The following is a 26059-nucleotide window of genomic DNA, read 5'->3' as shown; positions in this document are numbered from 1 at the left end:
GGTATCGTGCAGCAGGGAAGGGAAGAAATGCAGGGAATGTTCAATGCAGCAAGGAAAGCATTGCGGGAAATGTGCAGGGAAGCAGGCAAGCAATGCATGGATTGTGCAACGGATGCAGTGCAGGAGATGCAGCAGGGATTGTGCAGTGCTGCAGAGAAGCAAAGCCTAGATGGTGCAGTAGGAAGCAGTATGGACAGTGGCGCTGTGAAAAACAGTAACGTGTACAAGGTTCAAGGTCTTTTACTGTCACGTGTACCAATTAAAGTTCAGTGGTATTCGATTTATCATACAGCCATACTAAAAAAAAAGCAATGAGACATACAACTTCATGAAAGTTAACATAAACATCCACCACAGTGGACTCCCCACATTCCTCACTGTGATGGAAGGCAATAAAGTCTAATCTTCTTCCCTCTTTATTCTCCCGCGGTCGGGGCAGTCGAACCATCCGCTGCCGGGGCGGCCAAAGCTCCTGCGGTTGGAGCTCCAAGGTCGATCCCCGACAGGGATAGCCAGCTCCACAATGTCAAGTCCCGCAGTTGGAGTGCCCGTTGGTCTCCAGACAAGGCCGCCAACTCCATGATGTTAGGCCGCAGTGCAGACGGAGATACGATACAGAAAAAAAACGCATCTCCGTCGAGGTAAGAGATTAAAAAAAGTTCCCCCAACCTCCCAACCCCGCATAAAACAAACTAAAGATACACTAAAACATACATTTAACATATACTAAAAAAACAACAAAGAAGGAAGGGACGAGAGACACTGTTGGTGAGGCAGCCATTGCTGGCGCCACCCGGTGGATGTACGCAGTGCAATAGGGGAGCAATGCAGGGTTTGTGCAGTGCAGCAAGGAAAGAAAACACAACTGGGTAGCAATGAAGGCATTGTGCAGCACTGAAGCAAATGTACAGGGAAGCAGTGCATGGAATGTGCAGCAGGGAAGCACTGCAGGATTGTGCAGGGACAGTGTAGCGCATAAGCGAACTACTGTATGGATTCTGCACTGCGGGGGGGAACCAATGCAAGGAAATGTGAAATCCATTGCGGATATGATTTGGAACACATGCCTTGCAAGAGGTAGTTTAGTTTAGAGATACAGCGCGGAAATAGACCTTTCGGCCCACCGGTCCACACCAACCAGCGATCGCTGCACACTAACATCCAACACACACTAGGGACAATTTTACATTAACATCAAGTCAATTAAGCTACAAACCTGGATGTCTTTGGAGTGTGGGAGGAAACCGAAGATCTCGGAGAAAAACCCAAGCTGGTCAGGGGAAGAACCTATGAACTCCGCACAGACAAGCACCAGTAGTCAGGATCGAACCCGAGTCTTTGGTGTTGTAAGGCGGGAACTCTACCACTACGGCACCGTGCTGTCCATGTAAATTTAATGTAGCAATCTGACAATTATGCTAATCTGCAGGGCAATATCCAGTCATATTCTTCAATATCCAGTCAAAATTCTTTACTACCCCTCTACAGATCTGTGGAAGGCTGCCTGATCCGATGAATTCCTCCAGCACTTTGAATTTTGCTCAAGATTCCAACACCTGCAGCTCCTTGTGTCTTCATCACACTTTGAAAGGTTTTTTTGAAGCTCAGGCATGATTTTAGGCCAATAAAGAAAGTGTCAGTCTTCAACCACACAAACATCTCTCGTTTCCCTTTCCCCTGACTTTCAGACCAGAAGAAGGGACTTGAGTCGAAACGTCACCCATTCCTTCTCTCCAGAGATGCTACCTGTCCCGCTGAGTTACTCCTGCTGGGTTTTAGCTACCCAAGCAGAAGATGAGGTGCCTTTCTTTCAATTTGCGTGTGGCTGCACTCTGGCATGGCCAGGAGCAGAAAGGGCAGTATGGGGGGGGGGGGGGGGGGGGGGGGGGGGGGAATCTTACCTTGCGCGCCCTTAAGGTCGTCTGCGGGAGGTATTCCCGGGGAACAAGGGTTGAAGATGGCCGGGCGAGGAGAGGGCCGACCGGAATGGAGGCAACGGCTGTGGTCAACTCCAGCTGGGACTGGGAAACGGCCCCAAAGCCTTTTCACTCTTGCATATGGACTCAGTGAGCTGTTCTGCACTGACCAGGGCGTATGTATTTATGTATGAGGATAGCCTTGCTGAGCTGTGTGCAAAAAATATACCGGCCCTAAGATGTGTGGGTTTGTAGGTTAATTGGCTTGGTTCTTGTTCTTGGTTTCCTGGTCCTCCAAAATATTCCAAATTGAATTTAAACAGGAGGTGGTGGAGGGAGGACTTAAGATATAAAGGGTTATTGGGAAGAAAGAGCTACTTTAAATTTAGTTGCATCTGGTTGGGTAACTATAGTAGGGTGGAGATTATTCCATGCTTTAATTGTGCGGGAGAAGAACGAATTGCTGTATACATCTGTCTTTGTAGCTGGGATCACAAATTGGATCGAATGCCCTCGTCTGCTCCTGATTGGTTTGGGTTTGGTGTAGGTCTTGTAATCTATGTCCAGCTGACCATTTAACATTTTGTAAAAACAGGTCAAAAGGTGAGCTTCACGTCTGTCTTGGAGAGCGTTCCACCCCGAGAATTCAGAAGTTTGGTGACACTCGCTTCTCTTTCATAGGTGTTGGTAACAAATCGAGCTGCCTGTCTTTGGACACGTTCGATGGAAGAAATGTTTTTATTTGTGTATGGGTCCCATGCTGCAACTGCGTAGTCCAAATGAGATCTAACGAGGGTGAAGTATAGCTTCTCCTTGACAGAAGTTGAACAATGATGAAAGTTGCTCCTCAGAAAGTTTAGGACACCTGTGGCTTTCACCGTTGCATGATGAGTCTGACCATTCCAACGCAGATCATTCTGCAATTTGATGCCTTGGTTTGATACTTGGTTTGTTTGGATTCTTCAAGGGTGGCACCAAGTATATTGTAAGATGTTTCGCCTGGATTCCTCTTTCTGGTGACATGCATGGTTTCACATTTGGAAGGGTTGAACTGCATGCCCCATTGTTGTGACCACTCAACCATAGTATCGAGATCCTTTTGGAGAGCATCTTCATCATCAGCTGACTTAATTGGACGGTACAGCAAACAATCATCAGCGAATAGTCTGGTCGTATTTGCGACTTTTTCATGGATGTCATTTATGTAAAGCAAAAATAGTAAATTGCCCCTAGTGTGTAGGGAGTGGATGAGAAAGTGGGATAACATAGAACAAGTGTGAGCGGGTTATCGATGGTCGACATGGTGGGCCGAAGGACCTGTTTCCATGCTGTATCTCTAAACTAAAAAGAAGGGGAGTGGAGGGGGTACACAAATTAGTTGGGCCTATGTTCAAAGAATCGGGGGGGCTTTCACACCATCCTGGTGTGGAATGTAGGTATGGGGAGACATCCATGGTGAAAATCTGGAAACTGAAACTGTTACGGTGGTGGAAGGCAATGGGAGGTTTCACGGGTGTAAGTGAGAAGAGTATGGACACGAGGAAAGGGTAGAATCAAGGTATACAGAACTAAGTCCGGTAAAAGCTATGGTTATGGTTTCTTTATTGTCACGTATACCAGGTACAGTGAAATATTTTTTGCACACAGCTCAGCAAGAATATCCTCGTACATAAGTAAAAATGCCCACTGAGTTCATATGCAAGAGGCATGACCCGTGACCCAGTCACAGCTGGAGTTGTCCACAAAGGCCCGCTGCAGCCGTCGCCTCCATTCCAGTCATCCCATGAACCGTCGTCCCTCTCCTAGCCTGGCCACCTCCAGCCCTTGTTCCCCGGGGGTCCGCCTCCCACAGCCGACCTCGAGGGCGCGGAAGCTAAGAAGGTAGGGATGTGGGAGGAAACCCCGCGGGGGACCTGGAGAACACCCAAGTAGTCAAACCCACAGGGAGAACGTAAATACAGCACCCAAGACAGGATCGAACTCTGGTCTCTGAGGCAAGCATGTCTACAGCTGCATCACCGTGCCGCACTAAATCAGTTCACTGGTACCATGGTTGTCACAAAAATCTTAATACCAGGAGTGGGGTTTGAACCCACGCGGACATGTGTCCATTGGATCTTAAGCCCAACGCCTTAACCACTCGGCCATCCTGGTTGGTGATGGCTATCCTGGTCAGAGGCTCTTTACCTGATTACATTTATTGAATTCATTTTCATCGTTTTTTTCTTTAACTCTAATCACACTCTACAAACTGAAGGCATGGATATGTTAACCTCCATGGGGCCAAGTTATGCCTGCCTCTGCAGGATACATGACACGGTCCTTGTATTTGTCCTCTGCAGCTTCCCTCCCTCAGCATTTTCTCTGACACATTAACGATTGCATTAGACAGACACAAAATGCTGTAGTAACTCTGCGGGTCAGGCAGCATCTCCGGAGAAAGGGAATAGGTGACGTTTTGAGTCAGAACCCTTCTACAGACTGAAGATAGATACAAAAAGCTGGAGTAACTCAACGGGACAGGAATGGAAAAGGAATGGGTGATGTCTACAGACTGACTTGAAACGCAACCTTTTCTCCAGAGATGATGCCTGACCCGGTCACAGCCTCAGAATTAAAGGGTGTTCTTTTAGAAAGGAGGTGAGGAGGAACTTCTTTAGTCAGAGGGTAGTTCATCTGTGGAACTCATTGCCACAGATTAGAACGTGTGTCAAGGTTTATGGATAAAAAGCAGGAAAATGGGATTAGGGGGCAGCAATCAGCCATGATTGAATGGCGGAGTGGAATCATAGCCGAATGGCATAATTCTACTCCTATATCTTGTGAACTTGTGACCTGTTGAGTTACTCCAGTATTTTGTGTCTATCTTCGTTTGAAACCAGCATCTGCAGTTCCTTCCTACATAATGATGGCATTGGTACTGTTTCTGCTCGCATACAGACATCAAAAGTGTCTTTGAGTTTCCTGCAAGTTCTCCCACTTTTTACTTGATCCATTCAGGACATTTTTCTTTCTTGACTTTGCTAACTGTAGCTCAGGGGATGGGTAAATGCCTAATATCCACCATAAACCACTGCCATTTTGACTACATCCCCTCTAACCTTGCGCACCCAGTTAGAACTTAATTCCATTCTCCCAGTTGCTCAGGCTCCCTTCTCGTCTGTAGAAACATGGAACTGCAGATACTGGTTTACAAAAAAAACCCACAAATGCTGGAGTAACTTTGCGGGTCGGGCAGCATCTACTGCTTTCGTGGCCTCCTGTACATCGGCGAGACCAAGCATAGACTATGCAACCATTTCACTGAGCACTTGAGCTCAGTCTGCCAAGGCCTGCTGGGTCTACCGGTTGCTAACCATTTTACCTCCCCTTCCCATTTCCATACTGACCTTTCTGTCATGGGCCAAAAAAAATTAAAGCTCTCAAGAGACGCTGACTGACCCGCTGAGTTACTCCAGCATTTTGTGTCCTTTTTGTAAATCAGCATCTACAGAGCGTGGTGGCTCTGGGGTATAAAACTGATGTGTGGGGGGGGGGGGGGGGGGGGGGGGGGGGGGGGGGGGGGAGTTGCAATAGATGGGGTTTCAGATAGGTAGGCGGGGCTTGAGACTGTGTAGGAAAGAACTGCAGATGCTGGTTTAAACCGGAGATAGACACAAAATGCTGGAGTAACTCAGCGGGACAGTCAGCATCTCTGGAGAGAAGGAATGGGTGACATTTTGGGTCGAGACACACCTTCAGACCCGAAACATCGCCCATTCCTTCTCTCCCGAGATGCTGCCTGCCCCACTGAGTTACTCCAGCATTTTGTGTTTAAATGGGGCTTGAGACTGGCGGGCGATGCCTGAAATCAATAGACATGGACATAGACTGACAGGCGGGGTATGAGTGTGATGGACTTGGCCTGAATCCAATGGGTTGAATCAGAGATAGACACAAAATGCTGGAGTAACTCAGCGGGTCAGGCATAGGTGATGTTCGGATTGACACCCTTCTTCAGACTGAGAGTCGGGAAAGGGAAACAAAAGATATGGACGGTGAAATCGAGAGATAAAGAACACATGAATGAAAGATATGCAAAGCAGTAACGATGATTAAGGGAACGGTCTATTGCTGTCTGTGGGGTGGAGTTATATAGACAATCAAACCCATCAGGATGACAGTGAGATTATTACAACGACTAGGGTGGGGGAGGGACAAAGAGAGAGAGGAGATGCAAGGGTTAGTTGAAGTTAGAGAAATAAAAATTCATACAATTGATTTGCAAGCTGCCCAAGCAAAATATGAGGTGCTGTTCCTCCAATTTGCATTGGGCCTCATTCTGACAATGGAGGAGTCCCAGGACAGAAATGTCAGTGTGGGAATGGGAGGGGGAGTTTAGCAACAGTAAGATCGGGTAGGTTCAGGTGGACTGAGCAGAGCTGTTTAGCGAAACGATCGACCAGTCTACATTTGGTTTAATTTCTAAAGGGTGGTGAATCTGTGGAATTCTTTGCCACAGAAGGCTGTAGAGGCCAAGTCATTGGAGTCCACACCTTGAACAACGGGGTCGGAGGCGGTGCAAGTGAACCTCTGCCTAACCCGAAAGGACTGTCGGGGTCCCTGGACAGAGTCCACATGTGGATCAGTGGATACAGTAGACCACTTGGTAAGACACAAAAAGCTGTAGAAACTCAGCAGGACAGGCAGCATCTCTGGAGAGAATGTGTTGGAATGAACTGCAGATGCTGGTTTAAATCGAAGGTAGACAAAATGCTGGATAACTCAACGGGACAGGCAGCATCTCTGGAGAAAAGGAATGGGCGACGTTGCGGGTCGAGACCCTTCTTCAGACTGAATGTCAGGGGAGTGGGCGGGACAAAGATTGAATAGTCTGAGACAGCAAAGGGCCTGTCCTACTTGGCGATTTTTTCATATCAGTGTCGCCAAACGATTTTGAACATTTCAAAATCCAGCGGTGACAAAAAAAATGTTGCGACACCTGAAAAAACACCACACGTCATACATCATCATGCCGCGTCACCGCTTCATCACGCAGCAAATTTTTCGGTGACCTGATACATCAGTCAATGATGCCGGCAGTTGCCGAAAAAATCGCCAAGTGGGACAGGCCCTCAAGACTGATGGGAGAACTGGGAAGGGGGAGGGGATGGAGAGTGAGGAAAAGCAAGGGCTATTTGAAGTTAGAGAAGTCAATGATCAAACCGCTGGGGTGTAAATTACCCAAGCGAAATATGAGATGCTGGTCCTCTAATTTGCGCTGGGTCTCACCGATGTACAGAAGTTGACACCCGGAACAGCAGATACAGATGAGGTTGGAGGAGGTGCAAGTGAACCTCTGCCTCACCTGGAAAGACTATTTGGGTCCTTGGATAGAGTCGAGGAGGGAGATAATGGGAAAGGTGTTGCATCTCCTGCGGTTGCAGGTGAAGGTACCTGGGGAGGGGGTGGTTTGGGTGGGAAGGGACAAGTTGACCAGGGAGTTGCGGAGGGAACGGTCTCTGCGGAATGCAGAAAGGGGTGGGGATGGGAAGATGTGGCCAGTAGTGGGATCCCATTGAAGGGGGCGAAAGTGTTGGAGGAATATATGCTATATGCGATGGCTGATGGGGTCGCTGGAAGGTGAGGACAAGGGGGACTCTGTCCTTGTTGTGAATGTAGGGAGGGGAAGCAAGAGCAGATCTGCGGGATATCAAGGAGACCCTAGTGAGAGCCTCATCTATAATGGAAGAGGGGAACTCCTTAAGAATGAGGAGATCTCTGGAGAGAAGACCACTTGGTTTAATGTTTAATGTTTTATGTGTCATTAAACAATAGACAATAGGTGTAGGCCATTCGGCCCTTCAAGCCATTCAATGTTACAAAACTTTGAGATTTAAAAGATCAAGTCTGCAATTTATCCCATCAAGTAAAGCATAAAAAGAAGTTTACTTTGACACCTAATTCACTTTCATATCTTCGGTATAAAAAAGGTTATGGCCATTTTCATACTCGTAAATTAGCATCTTGTTCCCGGTTGCTTTTCCATTGACTTAACACAAAAGCTGTGATCCAGGACAGTCAAAAGCCCATAACTTTCTTAAAAATTAAGAGAACGGAATGAAATTTACAGTTATTATAGATTGAAGCATTCTGAAACAAATATAAAACATCTTACTTGGATGACCTGAAATTAAAGCATATAATTAGTTAGTTACCTAATTGTAGCTAATTACAAAATTGACCGTCGTGACGGAAATAGTAATAAACACCCAGACTGCCTTGAAAATTAAAAAATGTGATATTCTCAAGATCAGAACTTTAATATTATTGTATATATGCTGTAAGTCCACAACAGATAGCTAAATAAATTACATTTCTAGCAATAGACCAAATCTTTATGGAGAAGATCAGTTGCTACCTGGTACATTGGCATATCATAATCGGCACAATAAGCAACTCTATACACCTTGTTTTTCCTCAACTTTTCAATTTTGGCACTGTAAACTACAAGTTTTTGCTCTTGAAACCACGCATGACATGCCTTTCTGCCCACTACTTTCCCATTAAGAATGTCCTGTAGATTCAATTTCTTAAGAAAAGGATTTTTTTTTTAAATAGCCTAAGTATCCAAATAACAAATTAATCCCATTCACACAAGAATTCACAATATAACAAGATTTTTAAATCTCACTATCATGAACTTATGCCAGATGGAAGGAATTTAATGTTTAATTCTCATAAATTAATCTAGAAATATCCACTTTCAATATAATCAAAATTATCATTATTTGCAAAATAAATGTGGCTAAAGCTGTTGTGTATATTTAGTATAAAAATATTGATTATGGATGGACAATTACACAAAATATAGACGATTTAGATGCTCTCATGACATGATTGACCAAAAAAAAGAGCATTTAAATAATCTTGTGAGTGGGTTTCTGGAATGTGATCGATTGGAATGTTGCCGTTGCCATGAATTTAAACCCCATATCGGCAGGAAAGACACTGGCGATTCGTATGGGGCCCAAATCACATTTTCGCAACGTAAAAATAGATTAAAGCCACCCCAAGAAGCAAGATTATATGTAAAATATACGACTTACCCATTCTTTTATCCTCATATTGCGATCCATCACGCTGTAGGCGTCGCTTTTTATTTTAATCAAACTATTAAATTGTACAGCGATTTAAAAAGAACATGAACGGAAGTCCGATCGATTTTTCTTCATCGACTCGCAGCCCGAGGAAATCCCTCTCCGATAAAGAGTACAAAATTGCATTTTATTCCCACCCTCCGCTCCAAAGGCGCCAAAGTGGCTCACACAGCAAGTGGCAGAACTCCAGCGCCGCTGAAGGTAGGTTTTGTAACATTGCGTTTCAATGTGATCATGGCTGATCATCCACAATCAGTACCTTGTTTTATGTGTCATTCCTGTCACTGTATGTCATGTTGTCACTTGGCGGGTGGAGCACCAAGGCAAATTCCTTGTATGGGAATACTTGGCCAATAAACTTATTCATTGACTGGTGGCTGGGTGGGCGGGACCTGAACTCAATGGGCGTGATCAGAGAGGCGTGGGCGGGATCTTAGCGTGATGGATTTGGCTGGCGGCCAATTAGCGTGGCCAGAGAGTTGTAGGCGGGACATGAGTGTGATGGACGTGACGTATGCCAATGGCGGAGGCCGGAGAGAGCTGTGGGCGGGATCTAGGTCAGATGGACGTGAGTTGCAACCAATGGCTGCTGCCTGAGGGTGGAGCGCGTTGTGCGTAGTTAACCAATGGGCGGGACATGAGCGCGATGGACGCGGCCTGGGACCAAAGGCGATGGGCGGAGCGGCCGAGGGACGGGCTCCAAGTGCGATGGACAAGGGCGGATCGGCGGCTCAGGTGCGCGGATCGTTGGACGTGTGGGCAGCAGGGGCGGGTTGTCCGTGTGATGGACGTGTAATACATCCAATGGTGGCCGGGAGGCGCTGTGGGCGGGACCCCAGCGTCCAATGGCGGGTTGACCAGAGGAGGCTGGGGGCGGGTCAAGAGGACGTCACTCACGGACGTGGCTTCGGACCAATGGTGGGAGCGCAAGGTGGAGTGGGCGGGCTCTCGGTGCGATGGACGTAGGTTTCATCCAATGGGAGCCGGGGATGGGACCGAGGGGCGGGGTCTCCGTGTGATGGACGTGGCCGCTTTGGTTGGTGGGCGGGACAGGCGTATGATGGGCGTGTCCTCCATCCAATGGCGCTGGGCCGAGGGCGGGACATGCGTGTGATGGGCGTGTCCTACATCCAATGGCGTTGGGCCGGGGGCGGGGCATGCGTGTGATGGACGTGTCGTGCATCCAATGGCGTTGGGCCGGGGGCGGGACAGTCGTATGATGGGCGTATCCTACATCCAATGGCGTTAAGCCGAGGGCGGGACATGCGTGTGATGGACGTGTTGTGCATCCAATGGCGCTGGGCCGGGGGCGGGACATGTGCCGGATGTCCCATGTGCGGCAGCGGCGGCCTGCTGCAAGATGGCGAGTGGTCGTGGGCACGGTGCCGGCGGTCAGGCGTTGCACTGGGACGGTGCCCGCTTCCTGCGGCCGCGGCTCGTCCTCGCCACCCTCAGCGGCCGCTCCGTGCGGATCACCGGCATCAGAGGCGCAGAGCTGGAGCCGGGCCTGCGGGGTGAGTGAGATTGTGGGTGGGTGGGTGAGTGTGTGAGATTGTGAGTGAGATTGTGGGTGAGTGAGATTGTGAGTGGGTGGGTGAGTGAGATAGTGAGTGAAATAGTGAGTGAGATTGTGAGTTAGATTGTGAGTGGGTAGAGTGGGTGGATGAGTGAGGTGGGTGAGTGAGTGGGTGGGTGAGATTGTGAGTGAATGGGTGAGTGGGTGGATGAGTGAGATTGTGAGTGGGTGTGTGAGATAGTGAGTGAATGTGTGAGTGGGTGGGTGAGATTGTGAGTGAGTGAGAGTGTGAGTGGGTGAGTGAGATTGTGAGTGAGTGAGTGAGTGAGATTGTGAATGGGTGAGTGAGATTGTGAATGGGTGGGTGAGTGGGTGGATGAGTGAGATAGTGAGTGGGTGAGTGAGATTGTGAGTGGGTGAGTGAGTGGATGAGTGAGATTGTGAGTGAGTGGATGAGTGAGATAGTGAGTGGGTGAGTGAGTGGATGAGTGAGATAGTGAGTGGGTGAGTGAGATTGTGATAGTGAGTGGGTGAGTGAGATTGTGAGTGAGATTGTGGGTGAGTGAGTGAGTGGGTGATCCGGGCAGATGGAGGTTGCAGCCGGAGGGCAGGGCAGGGCCCGGGGGGTCGCTCCCTTCCTTCATCCCTCCACTGAGGTTGCGGGGGTGTTGGGCCCCTCGCTCGGTGAGGGACCACTCGCCGGTAGTGCCAGGGGCAGAGGCGATACTGAGACCTGTCCCTTCACCTGTGCTCCAGCTCGCAGGTGGGGTGCGGTAAACTGTACCAACACTCAGTGCTCCGCATCTCCAGAACGGTCGAGGTTTCAACTACACACCCTGCATCAAACCTGAAAAAGTTCAATAAATAACAAATATAGTGCAAATAAAATATACGTGAGGTAAACAGTACCAGCACTCGGCCTCTCAGTGCTCAGCACTTTTAGGATGTTGAGGTTTCGGCTGGACACCCACCCTGCGTCAGTGCTGGATGGTTAGCAATGGTTTCTGTCCCTTCCCCCAAGGTCCAGCATTGCGGGTGAGATGCAATAAAATGTACCTATGCTGAGTTACATAGAAACATAGAAATTAGGTGCAGGAGTAGGCCATTCGGCCGTTCGAGCCTGCACCGCCATTCAATATGATCATGGCTGATCATCCAACTCAGTATCCCGTACCTGCCTTCTCTCCATACCCCTGATCCCCTTAGCCACAAGGGCCACATCTAACTCCCTCTTAAATATAGCCAATGAACTGGCCTCAACTACCCTCCGTGGCAGAGAGTTCCAGAGATTCACCACTCTCTGTGTGAAAAAAGTTCTTCTCATCTCGGTTTTAAAGGATTTCCCCCTTATCCTTAAGCTGTGACCCCTTGTCCTGGACTTCCCCAACATCGGGAACAATCTTCCTGCATCTAGCCTGTCCAACCCCTTAAGAATTTTGTAAGTTTCTACAAGATCCCCTCTCAATCTCCTAAATTCTAGAGAGTATAAACCAAGTCTATCCAGTCTTTCTTCATAAGACAGTCCTGACATCCCAGGAATCAGTCTGGTGAACCGTCTCTGCACTCCCTCTATGGCAATAATGTCCTTCCTCAGATTTGGAGACCAAAACTGTACGCAATACTCCAATTGTTGAGGGAGTGCTGCCTAAGTTCACGAGGTTAATTCCCAGGATAGCGGGACTGTCATATGATGAAAGAATGGAGTGACTGGGTTTGTATACACTGGAATTTAGAAGGATGAGAGGGGATCTTATTGAAACATATATGATTATTAAGGGATTGGACACGCTAGAGGCAGGAAACATGTTCCCGATGTTGGGGGAAGTCCAGAACCAGGGGCCACAGTTTAAGAATAAGGGGTAGGCCATTTAGAACTGAGATGAGGAAATACTTTTTTACACAGAGAGTTGTGAATTTGTGGAATTCTCTGCCACAGAAGGCAGTGGAGGCCGATTCACTGGATGCATTCAAAAGAGAGTTAGATAGAGCTCTTAGGGCTAGCGGAATCAAGGGATATGGGGAGAAGGCAGGAACGGGGTACTGATTGTGGACGATCAGCCATGATCACATAGAAGGGGTCGAATGGCCTACTCTTGCACCTATTGTCTATGTATCAGCACCTCAACAAGTCTGATGCTGGGACTCGGGTGAGGAAAGGAATAGTCCAGGTTGCATCTGGACACCAACCCTGCATCAGGACTGGGTGGTTGGCAATGGGTTCTGTCGGACATTCCTGATGGGGATATGATTGGAGATGGTGTGGCATTTAGTGGTAGTGTTGGTGGAAGAATATGTGGAGTTCATTGGCAAGGCAATGGATATTTTTAAGGCAGACATTGCTAGATTTGTTCATTTGCAGATGATACTGAAGTGGGTGTTATCATAGACAGATTGTTATCAAAATTTACAGCAGGGTCTTGATCTGATGAGCAAGTGGGCTGAAGAATGGCTGGTGTATTCAATTCAGATGAGGTGTTACATTTTGGGAAGTCAAACCAGAGCCGGAACTTCACCGTGAATGGAAGGGCACTGGGGTGTGTTGTTGAGCAGAGGGATCTAGGACTGCAGGTACACGCTTCCTTGAAAGTGGTGTCACAGGTAGATAGGGTGATCAAGAAAACCTTTGGTACATTGGCCTTCATCGGCCAGGGTATTTAATATAAATGTTGGTTGTACAAGCGAGTTATGTTGCTGTTGGTGAGGCTGTATTTGGAGTATTGTGTTCTGTTTTGGTCACCCTGCTGTCGTAAGGGTGTTGTTAGGTTGGAAAAGAGTGCAGAGAAGATTTACGAGGATGTTGTTTGGACTTCAGTGTGTGAGCTGTGGAGAGGTTTGGCTGGCAGGGAGAATGTTCCTTGGAGCACAGGAAGATAAGGGATGAACTTATAGAGGTGTATAACATCATGTAGGGAATAAATGGGTAAATACACACACTTAACCAGAGTAGGGAAATCAGATGAGAGGGGAAAGATTTATTAGTAAAGTGAGGAGCAACTTTTTCACTCGGAGGGTGGAATGGAATACTTTATTGTCACATGTGACAAGGCACAGTGAAATTCTTTGCTTGCACACCCAATGTGTACAAATGGCGGCCACCTCCGGCGCAGACAAAGTCACAAAGTATGCCGGCTCCTCCTTTGTTCTCTCCCCCACAGCGGTTCCCCCACGCCGGGTCCTCCATTGTTCTCCCCCCCCCCCCCCCACGCTCTCACCGAGCACGGGTCAACCCGCGAGACATCGCCGCCGCAAGGCTTCACCATTGAGGCCCCACTGTTTGCAGTTCTGGTCACACATCGATAGGCAATATGTCATTAAGTTGGAAACGGTGCAAAGGAGATTCAAGTCAAGTCAACTTTATTTGTCACATACACATGTAAGATGTGCAGTGAAACGAAAGTGGCGATGCCTGCGGATTGTGGAAAACAACTGAACAGAACCAATATTTACATTTTAGAAAATAAAAATACACTACAGTAAATTAGTCCCTGGTGAGATTAGAGTTTACAGTCCTAATGGCCTGTGGGAAGAAACTCCGTCTCATCCTCTCTGTTTTCGCAGCGTTGCAGGGGAGGCGCTTGCCGGACCGTAGCAGCTGGAACAGTCTGTTGCTGGGGTTATAGGGGTCACTCATTGTCTTGCTGGCTTCACCAGGATTTTAACTGACCAGGCTGGATAGACTTATTGACGTGTGCATGAGGACGAGGGAGGCTGAGAGGGGACCTTACGGAGGTATACAAGAGAATCAGGAACATGGATGGAGTGAACCTTTTTTCCCAGGGTAGATGGTTCTAAAACTAGAAGGCATAGACTTATGGTGAGAGGAGAGAGATTTAAAACGGACAGGGCTACTATTTCACGGATAATTGTTTGAATCTGGAACGAACTGCCAGAGGAGGCTATAGCAGCGGATACAAGTATGACTTTGGAAAAACATTTGGAAAAATGTGTGGGTAGGATAAATGGACAAAGGGATATAGGTCAAATGCAAGCAAGCTAGCCCAGAATGGCAACTTGGTTAGTGTGGACAAAGGGATATAGGTCAAATGCAAGCAAGCTAGCCCAGAATGGCAACTTGGTTAGTGTGGACAAAGTTTTGATGCTGTGTAGCTCTATGACTCTTTGTTCTGTTTGTATCAATTTATCCAGTTGCTTTTACTTGGCCCTATGATTTACTGTATCAAAACAAAACATCTTGTGGCTTTTTAGCCGATTAATATAGTTGTGTTTTCTGGTTACCAACTATCCTTTTACTATAGACGCTTAAATGCTTATGTAGCGTGGGTTTACTAACTCTCTGGGTGAAGAAAAATCTTTTCATCTGTCTTGACTGCTTTTCATTTTGAGACTCTGACTGCTGGTTCCAGACACAGTAAGGAAAATAAACCACCATATATCCTGCCAAGTCTTGTAAGAAGCTTTGTCTGTTTCAATTAAATTAAATCAATAAAATCGCTTCACATTCTTCCAAACTCCATGGAATGTATGCGTAGTCTGTTTAATCTGCCATTGTACGATAGTTAGCATACCCCAGGAATGAGCAAATAAACTGTTATTAAACTTATTATAGTTCCCATATCACGAGCATATCCTTCCTTGAGTTTCGAGACCTAACCAGTACCTCTTTCCCTCATAATTTTATATACTGCGATGAGTTTACTCATCTTCCTATGCGACAGGGGAATAAGACCTAATCTGTCCAACGACCCTCCCACTCAGGCCCTCAACTCCTGATAGCTTCCTTGTAATCTTCTATGTTCTCTTTCCATCTTAGGTCATAAAAAGTAGGAATAGAATTAGGCCATTCGGCCCATCAAGTCTACTCCGCCATTTAATCATGGCTGATCTATCTCTCCCTCCTAACCCCTTCCTATAACAGGGTTAGACTTTAATCCTCTAAATCAAATACTCTGCTGTATATGAGTACTGATAGGATGCCATTTATTTACTTCAAAACAAAAAGACAGTTGTCTTCCAACCATAAGATTATCTTGTTAATATAATTTCTTGATTGCAGGCCTTGCGATGTACAGGCTTGGCTAAAGTATTTCTTTGACGAAAATCTGCTCTGCCATTTAATTAAATTACAAAAACAATCCACAACAGAAATAATATGCCCATAACATAATTGATTATATTTATTGATCTTGGCTTTTGTCTAAAATCACTTTGTGAAGTCTTGCATTCTGGCATATTTGGATTCTTATCTTAGATTTTCCAATGGAGGCAGTGCCATTTGAATGATTTGCAGATATTTGTATGTAACCATTCAATAACACTGCACAAACCAGAGGCACAACATTAAAATCTATAATGTTAAATTGTAATCTTGTCTGTAGCAATATAAGAACATAGATGTCACTTGAATTTAAAGTAGTCATTTTTGAAGTAACTTGTTGAGAGTCTTTTGCTGTTCTTGGTGAGAATATTCTGCATTTGTTGCACAACTTGAATTCATCTTTGGGTCCACTTGCTTGCAACTGGGGCATTTGAAATCTTCGTATCCGGCAATTTGAAATGTACAGCCAAAGAACCCGAGGATGATTAGTATTGATGTTGGAGAACTGGTATGTTCTGAAGTTCATCATTGACCTGAAATGCTAATTGTCTACTTTTCTTTTCACATCTGCTGGTTGACTTACGAACCATTTCCAGCATTCTTTCTATCTATGTTTCCAACATCTGCAGTCATTAGCTTTTGTTTTATTTTTCTAGGTTTGCAAGGTGCTTATGCAAAGAATGTTGTAAAATCTGTTTTTATTTGAGTTGATCTAAGCAGTTGGCTGACTTGTAAGCTCCCTTGACTAGGACATAACCTCACTGGTAGCCGAGGCCTGTGCAAGAGTTTATTAAACAGGCATGATGTCTTACATTGCATGCATTGGGAGCACCGTGTAAACTCTTCTACAGGAAGAATAAGGGGTATGACATTTAGAACAGTGATGAGGAAAAACGTTTTCATGCAGTGAGTCTGTGGAATTCTCTGCCTCAGGGCGGTGGAGGCCGGTTAGCTGGATACTTTCAAGAGAAAGCTAGAAAGGGCTCTTAAAGGTAGTGGAGTCAGGGGATATGGGGGGGAGGCAGGAACGGGGTACTGATTGGGGATGATCAGCCACGATCACATTGAAAGGCGGTGCTGGCTTGAAGGGCCGAATGGCCTACTCCTGCTATTGTCTATTGGAACTTCGGAACCTTTATGTCTGTAGATTGTATTGAAGCAATTTTGGCCAAAAAACATTTATATTAAAAAAAAATACCTGGAATCTAAATTGATGACATGTTTTATCATAGCCGCAGGCACCTTCATGTGACTTTCTTTATATTTCCAGATTTTGAAGCAAGCTTTATTCGGTTAATGGACAAAGTGACAAATGGCTCCCGAATCGAAATAAATGAAACTGGTGAGTTCTTTGTTCACCATTCTTAGACATGGACTTTAGAGTGTGTTATGATCGATATGAGCTTATTGTACCCATAGATCTGATTTGATTTGTGTACATTATAATTTATCAGAAGCGGCAAACCGTCAAGATGAAAAATGTAGAATGTGTTGGGCTGTAACAATGCAGTTTATTTTGGGATCCTTATGCTCTCATTTAACAACAGTGTGATACTTTCTTTATTGAAGTATCCTTTCGGTGTGAGCCATCATGATGTTGGATTGGCTATTCACTTACCGTTCAATGCTGCCATCAATCTAAGTTCTGGGAGAGACCAAACCTAACACAATTTAAGATTCTGGCCTTGACTGGCACATCAGTACTGAGAGCAGGTAGACAAAATTGCTGGAGAAACTCAGCGGGTGAGGCAGCATCCATGGAGCTGAAGAAGGGTCTCGGCCCGAAACGTCACCTATTCCTTCGCTCCATAGATGCTGCCTCACCCGCTGAGTTTTTCCAGTATTTTTCGATTTTTCCAGCATCTACAGTTCTTTCTTAAACATTACCGAGAGAATGTCGGCTTTTGGACGAGACATGAAACGGGTATCTAGCCTGCTTTCTCTGCTGGAGGAAGATCCATCGTGTTGATTGATTGCCCGCCATGTATTGTCCTTGCGTAGGTAATGGTGAGTTGCTGCCTTACCTTGCTGCAGTATGATTAGGAAGTCCGTGATTAGGAAACAAGTCCATGGCAGTGCAAGAGGTGGTCCGTCACGTTCAGTCGCTGGGGAAGCATTCGGAATGTGCAGGTCAATTCAAGACCATGATGGTCGCTGGAAGGTAGCTGTCCCTGAACGTGGTCGTGTGGGACCAAGCTTCTGTACCTCACGAGAAGAAGGGCATTACCGAATGGGCATGGATTACTAATGATAGATGCCATCACCTTGAGGTTGCTCCTCCTGTAGATGTTTTTGATGGGGAGCGTTCCTCCTGTGATGGACCAGGCTAACAGTCCACCACTCTCCATCACCTCTTGCATTTGTGTGCGTTGGACTTGCTATACCAGTCCATGTGCAACTAGTCAGGATACTTTCTGCAGTCCATGTGTAGAATCTCTTTAAACTTGAGCCGCTGCTGTGGCCTTTGATTATATCTACATACTATGCCCAGGACAGGTCATCTTGATAGCACCCAGGAATTTGAAATTATCCTTAACAGTTGAGTTTTTAGAGCAGCAGGAAGGTTGGCTAAGAGCAAGACAGTATTTATGGCTATATCGACTTTCAGGAGTTCTATAAATGAATTAATAGGATAGTCAAAATTGGAAGCCTATGATCTTAAGGAATCATACAACATTATCACCTTATCTACTTGAAAAGAGGGCTCTGATCCCGAGATCCCTCTGTACATCAATTCTTGAAGGACTTGTCATTAACGTTATACTTTCTCCTTGCATTTGATCTACCAAACTACAGCGCTCTCCCTTGTTTGGATTAAACTTCATTTGCCATTTTTCTGCCTCTGTCTGTAACAGACCTAAACCTCACTGTCCGCAACTCCGCTGATTTTGTTGTCTTCAAACATACTGACCGACCCATCCACGTTTACGTACAAATCGTTTATTTATATCATAAAAAGCAGAGGTTCGAGCACAGATCCCTGTAAAACACCTTCAACTAGAATTACATCCTTCCACCACTGTGTTCCATGGGTAAACTAGATTTGAATTTGAACCAGCAAGTCACCATGGCTCTTTATCGTCTGGATCAATCTACCAGGAAGGACTTGATGAATTGACCTAATTCAAATCCAAGTAGACAATATCGATTGCCCTACCCTCATCAATCAATTCCACAACAAACTCAATCCATTTTGGATTAAACTCAAACCTTCTGTTCCCAAGGGTCGCTCCACCACTTGCGAGTGCATGTTTTTTCTTGTATTGTTATTTTATTGCTTGTCGTCTGTAATATTTACAAGCCCTGAGGGAGAGTCCAAAATGGAGTGTAATTTTTGTTGTGCCTGGCAAACCCTTTAGTTACTGAAGCTCAAGGCAAGTTGTCAAACTTTACCCAGATTGGTATATTAGCAATTTGATGTGATGGTGAATTTGGGGTGAACAGTCTCAGAATGTTATTCGTTTCTCTTTCCATAGATAATGCCTGACTTGCTGAGTTTATCCAGCATTTTATTATTATTCTTTTTAATAATCTTATTATTAGAGGCAGGTACATATCATATTAAAAACATTTCATGTATATCATTCCTACATTACTAATATTATCAATTGATATTAACTCTGCATCTAGTATTTTTTTTTAAATATATACATAGAAAATAAGAAAGAGAAATAAAGGAAAAAGTATAATAAAGAAGAATGGAATAATTTACTAAAAAAATACAACTTTGGAGATAAGTTCGTAAATTATAAAGTATAACTTTTCATCTGATCCTTAATTCGAGTTTCAGTCAGGTTCACGTGCCGAGCCAGTCTGCCCCTTCAAGTAGTCAATGAAAGCATTTTAATTTTTGATTGCGCATCCTTTGTTCATTATTTTCAGTGATTCTTTTTAAGGGGTTTCTTTGCTTCTTTCAGGTACCACACTGTATTACCAACCGGGCCTTCTTCACGGAGGGACCGTTGAACATGATTGCCATCCCCAACGTTCCATCGGCTATTACCTAGAAGCCCTGCTCTGCCTAGCTCCGTTTTGTAAGAGACCATTGAAAGCCATATTGAAAGGTGTCACCAATGATCAAAAGGATCCTTCCGTAAGATAACATTTAAGAGACTTTTCAATTGTTATTTGACCTATTGCCAATAATGATAGTTTGAACGTCTTGATCTGAACATTTGCCTTTTTTTAAGTATTGCTGGAAAGATCAGCCATTATTGTGCATCTCAACGTGCTCTTGAGAGATGTTTTGCGTTGGCTCTTTACAAACTGCTAGTGGTGTTTTGAATAGCATATTGGACTACTTCGTAAGTCAGATATGGGCCGTTCCAACCCATCCATGCTCTCCAGAGATGCCGCCCGACTTGTTGAGTTACTCCAGCACTTTATCTGTTTTGTAAACCAGCATCTTCCATATCTTGTGTTTACCAATATGGGCTGTAATAAGATTATATAATGATCAGAATGGGTAAGGTAGTCTTCACTGAGGGAAATAACAAACAATTTTACCAACAAGTGTAGCTTATTAGAAAATAGGTGCAGGAGTAGGCCATTCGGCCCTTCGAGCCTGCACCGCCATTCAATATGATCATGACTGATCATCCAACTCAGTATCCTGTTCCTGCCTTCTCTCCATTCCCCCTGATCCCTTTAGCCACAAGGGCCACATCTAACTCCCTCTTAAATATAGCCAATGAACTGGCCTCAACTACCTTCTGCGGCAGAGAGTTCCAGAGATTCACCACTCTCTGTGTGAAAAATGTTTTCCTCATCTCGGTCCTAAAAGATTTCCCCCTTATCCTGAAACTATGACCCCTTGTTCTGGATATTGTTATTGATAACTTGTTATTAACTTGTTATTATTAACTTGTTATTGATAACATATCCAAATTTCCAATGCATTTAAATGATCAAATTGTCATATTATGATTCAAATTTTTCTCTGCACTATGAGCTTGGGTCTTTGGTTTATTTTCCTAGTGAGATGATAATCTGTTATAATGCTGTGCCAGTGTTTGTTCATGGCATCTTGTTCATTTAACGGGAAGCCTCCTTTTCCATAGCCATGCAGGTGTTTATCATTCACAGTCCATAACCTCCACTGCTGTTGTCAAAATGAATGTGTGGTAGAGGAATTTATGGTTCTCGATAACACGTTAAAATGGGATTTTTGTTTCCCCTTTCTTTGCATTCATTCTGGCTTAGACAATGTCATTACAAAGCAGCAATGTCTTCTGATTTGTTGCACGCGAACACCGTGATAAAGCTTCAAATTTTTCCCTTTAATCCACGATTTCCCTCTCATTTTGTTTCAGGTCTTTTTATTTTACTACTTTAACTTTACTAAGTGAAAGAGTTATTTCTTGCACAGCGGTTGCCACATTCAAAATAACTAATAATAATATATTTTATTGTCACTGCACATAGATACAACGAGATTTGGTATGCAGCTTCCATCCAATGTCATAACGTAAACAACCAATAAAATTTAGATACCCCGAGAAACATGATTTATAATAAAGAACAGTAAAACAGTCTAAAGTGCAAATAGGTATGTGCCGGGTCGATGTGCGACGTGACCATCCGAGGGAGACAGTTCATGTGGTGGGGGGCACTCAGCAGGGCCGGTTCAGAGCAGCTATAGCTCTGGGGATGAAGCTGTTCCTGAGTCTGGAGGTGCGGACATAGAAGGCCCTGTAACGTCTGCCGGAAGGCAGGAGTTCGAACAGACTATTACAAGGGTGTGAGGAGTCTTTGTGGATGCTGACGGCCTTCCTGAGGCACTGTGCATAGTAGATGCTCTCCTAGGCTGGTAGCTGTGTCCCAATTATCTTCTGCGCCCTGTGGACAACGCACTGAAAAGCTCTCCTCTCCGCCTCCGTGCAGCTGAGATACCACACAGAGATGCCATATGTTAGCATGCTCTTGTGCGCTTGTTGACATTCACTCATTTCTAAAATGAGAAGTCTGCACTATCACAAGCTATATTCTCATGGCTTGGCATATCCCTTATTCTGCCCTTAGTGTGAAGGCAGACGATCAATCCTGGTTGAACAAGCGGAAAAGGGCATGTCGGGAACAGCACCAGAAATGCCTAAGAAATGAATCGGTACCAACCTGGAGAAGCTTGAATACAGGATTACTGGCATGCTAAACAATGTGCACCTAATGGACATTATACACCTAAATGAACATAACCAGTGGATGAGGTCAACGATTTGCAGTCCTACCACATCCAGTTGTGAATAGTGGTGAACAGTTGGTTGAACGAGTGTGGCCACCGCCTCAAGGCTCCAATGACCCGGGTTCAGTCCTTAACACGTGGTGCTGATACTCTGGTGTTTGCACGTTCTCCCTACGACCACATGGGCTTCCACCAGGTTCTCCCGTTTCCTTCCACGTCTCAGAGATGTGGGGTTAATTGGCCGCTCTATATCACCCTTGGTGTAGAAGAGGGGTAGGGGAAATCAAGAGAGAGAAAAAGAGAGAGAAAATAAGTTGCAAAGAAATATGGATAGATGGGATTCTCGAAGTTTAGCAGAATGGTGCTGAATACAGTAAAACCTTCATAATCCAGCATCCTTGGGACTTGGTGGTCAGACATGCACACTTGTTTGGACTATTGGATGGGATGTTCGGTCTATTGCCCCTTATTACTTTTACTTCACTTTTTTAACTGTAATGTAATAGATTTGCAGGCAAACCTGGGGAGTTTTAAAATGGTCGGGGAATACTGAGCCCTGGTGAGTTTCAGTTTAGTTTAGCTTACTGTCACATGTGCCAAGGTACAGTGAAAAGCTTTTTGTTGCGTGCTAACCAGTCAGCAGAAAGACAATGCATCATTACAATCGAGCCATTTACAGGGTATAGATACATGATAATAATAATAATAATTTTATTTATAGAGCACTTTAAAAACAAACATAGCTGCAACAAAGTGCTGTACATCACTAATCATTGACAAAAAAGTTAATACACACCAAAAATAATAATCAAAAATGCATTTTGTTGTCTCTGTACTGTACACTGACAATGACAATTAAAATTGAATCTGAATCTGAATCTGAAAAGAAATAGTAGGAAAAGACATGTAAAATAAAGAAATTCAGAGATTTAAAAACAAATAACAGTATCTTAAAATGAACTCGAAAGTGCACCAGGAGCCAGTGTAGGGAGGCCGGAATTGGCGATATGTGCTCCCTCTTTCGAGTCCCTGTTAAAAGGCGAGCAGCAGCATTCTGAACCAACTGGAGACGAGCCAGTGAAGAACGAGCAACACCAAAATAGAGTGCGTTACAGTAATCCAGCCTAGATGTAATAAAGGCATGGATTACTGTCTCAAAATGCTGCCGCTCGAGAATGGGCTTCACCTTCGCCAGCTTCCTTAGGTGAAAGAAGCTTACATGATAAGGGAATAACATTTAGTGCAAGATAAAGCCAGCAAAGTCTGATCAAGATTAGTCTGGGGATCTCCAATGAGGTAGACAGTAGTTCAGCACTGCTGTGTGGTTGTGGTAGGATGATTCAGTTGCCTGATAACAGCTGGGAAGAAACTGTCCCTGAATCTGGAGGTGTGCGTTGTCACACTTCTATACCTTTTGCCTGATAGGAGAGGGGAGAAGAGGAAGTGGCCAGGGTGCGGCTTATCCTTGATTATGCTGCTGGCCTTGCAGAGGTTAAAGAGATTGGGGATATATAGCCATTGAGTTTCAGCTTGACCAAATTCCTGCATGCCAGTAACGTGCGGCCAGCCTTGCCAATGCACGGGACTGTGGATAGCAGGTTCCCTGCAGGATCTGGGCTTGGTAAACCAACAAGCGAGCTAAATGCCAAACCATCGAGATACTGGATAAACAAATGTTACTGTGGCTGCAGCAGCTCAGCTTCTTCCGGAGATCCGTCATCACAGAAATAAATCTCTAGACAGTAATTCAATCTACATGATATCAAAAAATGGCTGAGAGTGCAGGATACTGGAAAGGCTATGGGATCCTATGTCAGTCCAGCTGTAGACCTGTATTCCTGACGCAGCTGTCCCTCGACCCAGCCTCATCCAGTGCAGTTGTAACACTGACAAGTAACAGACAACATGGACAATTCCCCAGGTATTTCTTACTCTGAGTAGGACGACTCCAGACTCCCATCTAGACTCATGACTGTTGCTCCTCTCCCCCTGCACTCCTGCGTCTGGCTTCCCAATCTACAACTCTTTCACCCTTTTGTCTCGTGCCGTTATTTCCACCCGGCCCCTTTGTCCATCATTTGCTTATCAAAACCTCCATTGCCTGTGTTCACCTATTACCTTGCGCACTTTGTTCTGCCCCATCTCTCTTCTATCTTCTATCTCCACTCTCTCCCCCCCCCCCCCCCCGCATACATTCACTCTGAAGAAAGGTATTGTTTTTGACTACTGACATTCTTGTGCATCGCCAATGAGAAATTCCACCATGATAGGTGCCATGTAGTTGGGAGATTATTATCTTAACTTTAAATATTTAATTCATTCACCCTGTACTTTTGTTCCGTGTTTTACGCTGATGGCCATGGTAAAGAATGAGGCAAGATTACATCAGTTGCTTACGCTGTAACATTCAGCTAAAAACATGGCATTTTTTCTTTTTTTTATACTATTTGAGTTCCTGATTTGAAGAAAATGGGCCATCACTGAATACGAGTATAATTTATGATTTTTAAATTAATTTTAACACAACTGTTTTTCATCTATCTTTTCAGGTCGATACTCTAAAGGCAACAGCGCTGCCAATAATGAAGAGATTTGGTATAGATGGTGAAGGTCTTGAGCTGAAGGTAAGAATAGCTCCTTGGTTTGTTTTTTTTATCAAGGTAATATAGTTTCTTGTAATTCATTTGTTGATCTATGATAGATTGGAGCAACAACTGTAAATCATTGAAGCGATAATTTGTTCACACAGCTGCAATTAAATGTTTTTTTTAAATTGCTGACGGGACAGTGCAGCGGCTAGAGTCGGTGGCAGAGATCGGGTTTCATTCGGACCTCGGATGCTGTCTATGTGGAGTTTGCAAGTTCTACTGTGACCACTTGGGTTTCCTCCAGGTGTTCCGGTTTCATTGGTTTATAAATTCTATGAACAGAATAAGGCCCTTCGGCCCATCAAGCCTACTCCGCCATTCATTCGTGGCTGATCTATCTTTCCCTCTCAACCCCATTCTCCTGCCTCAGTCCACGTGACAATAAACTAATAAACTAAACTAAACAAAAACCTAAACCATAGAAATGTGCAGAATACCATTGGTTATTTCTGTACACCGTTTCGGTTAAAAACATCCTTTAAGATAAATTCAATGCATTGGATTAGATATACTCAGAATTTATGGTATGTCCAGCATCGATATTTTAATGCCTGCTTGATTCTGGAAATCGCCATGGCAACTGTTTTGTGTTGAATAAAAGTGGCTGCTACCTGCATTACTAAATTTAAACAGCTATGTCGCTGGAGCATTTTGCTGTTGGTTGAACAAGAACTATCCTTTGGGATGATGCACTTAAGTTCACGTTTTATTTAGTTTAATTTAGAGGTACAACGTGGAAACAGACCCTTCGGCCCACCGAGTCCGCACCGACCAGCGATCCCCGCACGTTAACACTACCCTACACACACTAGGAACAATTTTACATTTATACCAAGCCAATTAGCCCACAAACGTCTTTGAAGTGTGGGAGGAAACTGAAGATCTCTGAGAAAACCCTCGCTGGTCTCGGGGAGAACGTACATACTCCGTACAGACAGCACCCGTAGTTGGGATCGAACCCGGGTCTCTAACGCTGTGAGCGCTGTCAGGCAGCAACTCTACCGCTGTCCACCATGCTGCCCTTTACCATTGCATTTGCAAACTCAAAAATCAAGAAAGAATATTTACATTAAAATTCGCTTGAAAATCGTCCAAAGACCCAGTGCATACTGATTTAAGATGTATGCATGTAAACGCAAACCATGGTTTCTATAATTGTTGTGTGCACCTTACTCTACAAAATGTAATGTCTCCTTTTAAAAATAGTTTCTGGTTATGGGATGTGAAAAACCATGTTATTCTCTTGATTTAAATTTACCGTAAAGAGTTGTGTTTTCTTATCTCAATTCCCCACACCCCAAAAACCAAATTTGTGTTCAAACTTGATAACTGCCTAAAAACAATCTGCTGGAAGAACTCAGCGGATCGAGCAGTGTATGTGGAGCAAATTTAATTTTTAACGTTTTGGGTTGAGACCCTGTATCCAGCCCTCTTCATAGCTGCCTCAATGGTTAAACAGAACAATATTGCTGCAGTGCAAATAAGTGCACTAAATATTGTTTCTTTCTGAACACAACTGCACAATCCTTAGCTAACTATAAAGAGAATTAAACGGCAAATGTTTTTTTTTAAATGATATGCAGTTGGTTGTAGTGTTATTAAA

At 44.7% G+C, this 26059-nt stretch overlaps 1 protein-coding gene and 1 non-coding gene across 2 annotated transcripts in view; one reads left to right on the top strand and one right to left on the bottom strand.

Annotated features, from left to right (window-relative positions):
• Positions 1–3987: 3987 nt before the first annotated feature.
• trnal-uaa (transfer RNA leucine (anticodon UAA)) lies at positions 3988–4070 on the bottom strand. The gene has a single exon. It is a non-coding gene; the product is annotated as a tRNA-Leu (tRNA).
• Positions 4071–10379: 6309 nt separating this feature from the next.
• The window catches only part of rcl1 (RNA terminal phosphate cyclase-like 1), a 28670-nt gene continuing 12990 nt past the window's right edge, over positions 10380–26059 (top strand). Inside the window, exons 1-4 of the mRNA XM_055632214.1 lie at positions 10380–10569; positions 16898–16969; positions 19545–19720; positions 24358–24432. Coding sequence (XP_055488189.1) covers positions 10416–10569; positions 16898–16969; positions 19545–19720; positions 24358–24432 — 477 coding nt within the window. The 5' untranslated portion in view covers positions 10380–10415. The remainder of the gene's footprint in view (positions 10570–16897; positions 16970–19544; positions 19721–24357; positions 24433–26059) is intronic.

Source organism: Leucoraja erinacea, chromosome 3 (genome assembly GCF_028641065.1).
Source record: "Leucoraja erinacea ecotype New England chromosome 3, Leri_hhj_1, whole genome shotgun sequence".
Classification (NCBI taxonomy): Eukaryota; Metazoa; Chordata; class Chondrichthyes; order Rajiformes; family Rajidae; genus Leucoraja; species Leucoraja erinaceus.
The sequence above is the reverse complement of the archived record's forward strand: the minus strand, read 5'-3'. Positions and strand labels throughout refer to the sequence as shown.